The 7,315-nt window shown below is 42.2% G+C and overlaps 1 protein-coding gene across 1 annotated transcript; it reads left to right on the top strand.

The window, feature by feature from the left end:
* The first annotated feature begins 4,510 nt into the window (after nucleotides 1-4,510).
* On the top strand, nucleotides 4,511-6,003 carry LOC149187627 (disease resistance protein At4g27190-like). Its single transcript, XM_089409716.1, has 2 exons — nucleotides 4,511-4,961; nucleotides 5,039-6,003. Exons 1-2 carry the CDS (start codon nucleotides 4,511-4,513, stop codon nucleotides 6,001-6,003), a joined length of 1,416 nt encoding a protein of 471 aa, XP_089265842.1.
* The last annotated feature ends 1,312 nt before the right edge of the window (nucleotides 6,004-7,315 follow it).

Here is a 7,315-nt window from a genome sequence, read left to right as displayed (position 1 = left end):
GTGGAATTTGGATCCGCCTGCAATTGAGTAATGAGTTGGGAGAGCCAGGGATGTGAAAACCATTCCCTGCGAGCCTCTTCAATCCATTCTGGAATGGGAAGGGAAATTGCGAGCAGGGTACTTTTGTCCTCAAATTGGCAAGATAATGCATCTGCTACAATATTTTCGCGCCCTTTCTTGTAAATTATCTCATAATCATATCCCAACATTTTGGCGAGCCATTTATTTTGTTGTGGTGAGGATAGGCGTTGATCCAAAAAATGTTTAAGACTTTGATGGTCTGTGCGGATTTGGAAGTGTCGCCCCAACAAGTAAGGTCGCCAGGTATCTACTGCATGTAAGATGGCCATCATCTCCTTCTCATAGGTAGATTGTCCCAAATTCTTCCCACTTAGTTGTTGGCTTGTGAAGGCCAAGGTTCGACCTTCTTGTATTAAGACTGCCCCAATACCCGTACCCGAAGCATCACATTCAATGACAAAAGATTTGGTGAAGTCTGGTTGTGCTAAGACTGGAGTGGAACACATGGCATTTTTGAGAGCTGTAAAGCCCTGTTGTGCTTCATCATTCCAGAGGAATGAAGTTTTCTTGAGGAGTTGAGTGAGGTGCCTCGCAATGCGACCATAGTTGCGGACAAATTTGCGATAGTAGCCCGTGAGACCCAAAAATCCTCTCAGGCTCTTCAAGGTCTTATGTTGAGGCCATTCCTGCATTGCCTGGATCTTTTTGGGGTCCACCCTGACACCTTCACGCCCCACAATGTGGCCCAAATACTCAACTTCTTCCATGCCAAAAGAACACTTGGACATCTTAACAAATAATTTATGCTCACGGAGCAGATGCAAGAGCTGATCTACATGCTGAAGATGTGCGGCCCAAGTGCGACTGTAGATGAGGATGTCATCGAAGAAAACAAGGACAAATTTTCTGAGATATGGTTTGAGCAAGTGGTTCATAAGGCTCTGAAAAGTAGATGGGGCATTACAAAGACCGAATGGCATGACCAGAAACTCATAATGGCCTTCATGAGTTCGGAAAGCAGTCTTTGGAATGTCGACTTCTTTCATGCGAATTTGGTGGTAGCCTGAACGAAGATCTATAGTGCAGAAAGCTAAGGTTTCAAAGGTTGTAATATATTCATCCACTGTGATAGTCTGTCGGAGCTTAGTGAGATGACCCAAAAAAGCAGAGTCATGGTCAAAGCGCTCCATAAGAGCTTTTTTGAAGGTGTCCCAAGTCAAGGGCCTTCCATTGCAATGTTGATGCCATTGCCACCATTGCCATCTTTCATTGTCCAAGTACATGCTCCCCACCATAAGCTGAGTTTCATTATCCAAGATGTAATTCAGATTGAAATATTGCTCCATTTGTGCTATCCATGCTGCCGGGTGAGAGCCATCAAATTTATGCATATCTAGCTTGGGTGGTCGCGGACGGGATTGTTGGTGGGTGCCCCAGAGGTGAAGAGAGTGGCTAGACTCACCCTCACTGTGCTCATTTCCAATATACACCTCCTCGCGGGCTTCCTCCTTACCCTTAGAGAGTTTTGTAGTTATTTTCAGCAGCTGGTCTTGGATGTCTTTCAAGGATTGTTCAAGTTTGTCGATCTTCTCATTGGCCATGGCTTGAGCTCTAGTTTCTACCATGCACCGATCCGATGTACTTGAAATTTGGGACCGCCCGAATTTTTTTGGCACTAACAACTGAATGGTACCACCTTGCTTAGCTCGTCATCCTAATTCTTATGGGCTAAGTCACCAATAAGCACTCTGGGGGGTCTCAGACTCCTTTCTTTTTCTTTCTTCTCTTTTCTTCTTCTTCTTCTTCTATATATATATATATATATATATATATATATATATATATATATATATATATATATATATATATATATATATATATATATATATATTTATTTATTTATTTTTATTTTTTTCTGAATACTCCTAACGGAGTTTTACTCCTTGCTTAGGAATACTGTAGTCGCCGAATCTCCGAAATGTCAATGCTGCCAAAAGTCCTGTGAAAATTACACCCAGGTATAGGAACCCACACAACTACTCAAATCTGGATTGGCAGATTTGATGGATTTGAGAGATCTGAATGGTTGATCGGAGAGATCTTGAACAACGAAATAGATTGCTGCTACGGATTTGATGGATCTAATAGATCTGAATGGCTGTTCTGATAAATCTGAACGACAGGACTGATTGCGGCTGCTGTTGTAAAACCCCCACTTGCGAGATCTGATCTAGCAGAGATTATGCGTGATCCAGAGATAGAGAAGGGAACTATGGTCTCGAGGAGTGTCAGGTGCTACAGATCGCAATATACATAAGGGTCTGACAGTAGTACTCGGCCCAATGTTTCAGGGCACTAACTAAGGAGGATCAACCATACCCTTAGCCGTACAACCCGACTACCCTATCGTACGGGTGAGTAATCTCTCCGAGTGTTGTTCTCGGTGTACTGTAGCAGCAAGACGGCCGACAGTTTATCTATGGCGAGCTTTCATAGGAGCTAGGGGGCTTCCGGTATACCCAGAGGGTACTTGGAAGACAGTCCATGCGCGGTTCTATCTAATGAGCTACTACTCGAAGGGGTACCCACAGGGGTTACAAGGGAGTCCAACAAGTGTGACCGCCTCTTGTATTTCCTGCGTGCATGCCTCCCCAAATCCGCAGGTTTATGCGTTCAATGACAGATCCCATGGTTTAAAGACGCCGGAACACGTCTCTAGCCAAAAAAAAAAAATTTGCTAAGAAATGGAGATCCCACCGGCCCTGGAAAGCGCTTTGATACCACTTGTTATGCTCTTAACCTGCAAGACAATACCAGAATACCAAATATGCGAAGAAATATACCCAGAACATAGAGCAATGAGAGACAACAACAAGTATTTTATTTTTCAGAAAGCAATGTTCACTTGCCTCTTCGAGGGGGAAACCTTCAATAGAGCCAAGCTCGATTACAAAATAAGACACGATGCTCCTCGCAGGGAGTCTCTATCCTTTATATATGATTCGTACATGCAATACCATGGAGCAATACCATGATTCTTATTAATACCATCTATCTAATACCATGGCCCATTTGCAACTAACTGTGGTCCCGTCATTAAATGCGGGTTAACCACTTACAATTATTAATATGGGCTTTATTGACTCTTTACTTAACTATACTTATGACTCGATCTTACTACATAAATAAGGGGGTTAGGGTGGGACCCTAACATGCCGCAATAAAAGGTTACAGGCAGGCTTACCACGCCAAAATGGTTGACAAATTGGAAAGAAATACCACTCCAACTCCATAGAAGAGTTCAATTAAACTGTGTGAAAGAGCCAATAGGAGTTAAATAGAAAACCCTAGCCGCATGTCAGAATGTTTGATAAGAAGAGATGGACTTTCCAAAAGACATGAAGAGTATTGTATCTTTAAATATTTAGAAAATGCCCAGAAAATTGACAAATGATACTGCCACAACTCTATAAATCTACAGTCACATTGCTATGAGAATTGTGTGAGATACCAGTTTGTAAATCCTCTTCCATTCTTTGCACACTCCCATTTCTGGTTATGTTCCTATTGTTACATACTATTTCTTGAGGCTTTTCTTATATCGCTATCCTATCCTAAAAGGGATCAGCGTGTTTTTAAGGAAATCCTATAATCGCTGATCCTAGTTTCGTCCTTGGATTTATAGGTGTCGGCATCCAAATTGCGGTTGATCAAATTCTTCGCCACATCAACATTGTGGTTCGCTGCAGGAAAGAGTTGTCAGCTCTCTAAGATGTTGTAAGAGAGATCGAGCCTATCATCACCCACATCCAGCAATATTTGCTACAAATAAACAAAAAGAGAGGTATTTCCACTTCTCATAGTCACAATAATGTTTCAGCTGTTATTATATGGCTAAAAAGACTAGACGCGCTTCTCTTACAAGCATCTCAAATGGCGTAGCAGTGCACAATATCCAGCGTTAACATTTTTTCTTGTTATCAAACCAGCATTGAGATCACCAATTTGAAGTCATATATTGACAACCATTTCAAGTGGGTTTCCATGATTCAGTTGGGCCTGACTCACGAGGTTCTTCTTCGGCTGTCCACGCTCAGGGAAAGTGTTCAACCTTCATCCAGTTCCTCTGCATCTACCTCCATGTAAGTCATTGCTCCAAGCGCAGAGGGCTTTTTCATCGAAGAGCCCCTCATAATTGGACAAGAGGACGCCTTTGCAGTATTAGAGAGATTTGTGGTGGAAGCAGAGGAAGAGGGTAGCTCTCTTTTTCGCATTGGGGTGGTTGAAGGGTGGAGCAGACAAAACCCTCCTCCTCAAGACAGTGTTGAACAGTCCAAAGGGGAGAAATCTCTTCAGAGATGACTTATTACTTTGGCTCACTGTTTCCAATAATCCATCTTTTACACATCTTAGAAATGAACTTTGTGTGCAAATAGCCACGCTTACAAAGATAGATTTAGATAGAAACCAGGGTGATGAATATGCAAAGATGTGGTTGAGTCAGAGATTGCAGAATCAAAGGTTTGCTTTATTTCTGGATGACGTTTGGAGAGATGGCTCCCAGTTGATGGAGGAATTGGGTTCGCTGCTGCTAACCCACCACTCCAACTCTAGAGTTGTTGTAAGTTCAAGAAATCGCAGAGTCCTGTCAGAAATTGGAGTTGCAAAGAGATCTGTAATAAGAATGGGGGATTTGGTAGAAGAGTACAGCTGGCAGTTATTGGCTATTCATGCTTTTCCATATAACAAGGGAAAACTGCCAGCAAATATAGATGAGAAAATGGCAAAGGTTGTGTGTGCCAACTGTGGAGGGCTTCCACTCGCTATTAAAGCCATGGGGAAGGCAATGGCAAGCACCACTCATCCACAAGAGTGGGAATTGGCAGCCCAGAGGTTGCCAATATCTGACAGGACGAGCAGGCAGGATCATCTCTTCAATTGTATGATCGCCTATGGTTGAGTTATGATGCACTTGGCAATCACAGTGTTAACTTACAATTGTGCTTTCTCTATGCAGCTACCGCCTTCGCAGAAGACGAAATTATTCAAGTGGAATATGATGTGATTCCGTTGTGGTTGGGAGAAGGGCTTCTTGGAAGGAAGAAGCAGGCAGAAGATGTAGTGCCCAACCCATTGGAAATGCGAAGGATCCCATATCGTTGTCTCATCGAACCCATGATGAGAGACATCGATGGCCGCGTGCACTACTTCAGGATCCACGACGTCCTCTGTAATTTGGGAATTCAAATTGCGGAGAGGGAAGAAATTTTCTACTGCCGCGTAGGTACGGCTTTGACAACATTGCCTGAGAACGAGTGGTTGGGGCGCACTCGAATTTTGTTGGACCGCAATGAAATGAGTTCGCTTCCAGAATCACTGAGAGTTCCAGCAATATGCTCATGGCTTATGGAGGGAAACAAACATTTTAACAAAATTCCAAAGCTGGTGATTGGGAGTATGACCTCTCTTAGGGTTCTGGATCTAAGTCGCACGTCCCTTTCGTCGTTGCCTAACAGCGTGGTGTGTTTGAAACAACTAGTATGTCTAATGTTAAAGGGTGTGCCCATTACAAGGTTGCCCCCATCTTTTGTAAATCTGGCAAATCTTGAAATTCTCGATCTTGATATGTCAAGCATTATGGAATTACCGCCTAGTATACACAAGTTGAGATCTCTGAAGTATTTAAGCCTTCGCAAGTGTACAGATTTGCAATATTTACCTAGGAACATCTCAAGGCTTACCTCTTTGCAGTGCTTGGACATGTTTGAATGCAGCGGGTTGTGGACAAAAGTTTACCCAAATAACAGATGGAAAAAAGTGGCTTCCATTCACAATTTGGGCAGCTTAACACACCTCAAGAAGTTAGTCTTAGAAAACAATGGAGAACCACTTCAAGAGGGAACATTGCGAAATATGGTTGAAATGGAAACACTTCAATTGAAACTAACAAATATTGCAAGCTTACCACAAACACACGACTGAAATGATAAAATTGAAAATATTATGTTTAGAGTTTTCTAGTCTCATTAAAATTGAGAGCAATTTTTTCAAATTTCAAAATTTGAGATTTATTACATTGCGGGGATGTTTAATGTTGAAAGAGCTTCCACATCTACACAAAATTGGGAGTTTAAGAGAATTAGAAGTCATTGGATGTTCCAAGATAAAGAAATTTCCCAAAGAATTTGGTGAGCCTGGAGCATTTTTTTTATTGGAAATTCTTTCACTAGTTGGGTTAGATGAATTAGAGGAGCTTCCTGTAATATATGAGGGTGCAATGCCCTCATTAAAAATATTTACCATGATGCAATGTGAAGCCTTGAAGATGTTGCCAGAGAGTTACTTCACTATAAAAAACTCCAAAAAAATTAAAGTGTTTGGTTGTTCAATGGTATTGGAGAACTTTGAAAGAGTCAAAATAGAGAACAATAAGGTAGAAGTGGTGACAATGTCTTCCACAGATACTAGAGAATTTTTAAAAAGATATTTGCAAGTACAAGGCACCATAAAGAGTTGGACTTATGGTGAATTTTGGTGTCATGAATTTTTCACTTTCATAAACTATTGTGAAAGATCATTATAAATAAAGCTGTATGAATTATGTTTCAATAAAATTCTATAAATAAAGTTTCATGATTTGTTTTTCCATATCAAAATACGTAATTTATATCATTATGGTTTTCAACAATTTGATTCTTTATCCCGGATGCGGGTGATCAGTACAGTTAGGGGTACGAAGACGGCGGGATGGACCGGCGCGTGGAGCACATTCAACGCCACTGGCCTCACTTGCTACCAAACTTCAATCTCCCGGCAAGCTTATTCATTGCTGCATTAATGCAGCGCGACATTCTATACTGGCATCTTCGCTCTTATTTCATGGCGCTCCTCCAATTCTGCTCTGTTCCTCCTCTGCGAATGTCTGGTCTCCTCGTAGCTGCAGTGCTCTGCTCTTGGGTTAATCCAAGGACCCATTGCGCTCAGGAACGCGGGGTAGATTCTCAGCTGGAACTCCTGGTTTTCCAAAGTCCTACCAGCATTTTCATTTGTCGTTTGTCCTCCTGCTTTTTTAGGTCTCCTTCGAGCGTGATTACTCTCCCCCTTCCAGTCTCTCCTGGTCCGCAAAGATTTGTTGCTTGCACTGTTCCTTTTGTTCTGATCAACATGCCTATTCTGCGCCAAAGAATGGGCTGCAGAAGGGGAGGCTCCCATGGTCGACCCATTCGCCAGGAATCTTCCTCTTCCTCGGATACCTCTTCTTGCTCATCAGGTTTCGGCACAGAAAGCCATCCAG

The sequence above is a fragment of the Pinus tabuliformis genome, chromosome 3_1 (assembly GCF_031772625.1).
Source record: "Pinus tabuliformis cultivar Carrire ecotype Pingquan chromosome 3_1, CPIR1, whole genome shotgun sequence".
Taxonomy (NCBI): Eukaryota; Viridiplantae; Streptophyta; class Pinopsida; order Pinales; family Pinaceae; genus Pinus; species Pinus tabuliformis.
This window is presented reverse-complemented; position numbering and strand designations above follow the sequence as displayed.

What these genes read in the sequence shown, in the direction of transcription:
- LOC149187627 (XM_089409716.1), top strand. Translation starts at nt 4,511, where the DNA reads ATGTGGTTGAGTCAGAGATTGCAGAATCAAAGGTTTGCTTTATTTCTG. An exon ending in GCAGGATCATCTCTTCAATT is followed by an intron (nt 4,962 to 5,038) that starts GTATGATCGCCT and finishes TTCTCTATGCAG; the next exon opens with CTACCGCCTTCGCAGAAGAC.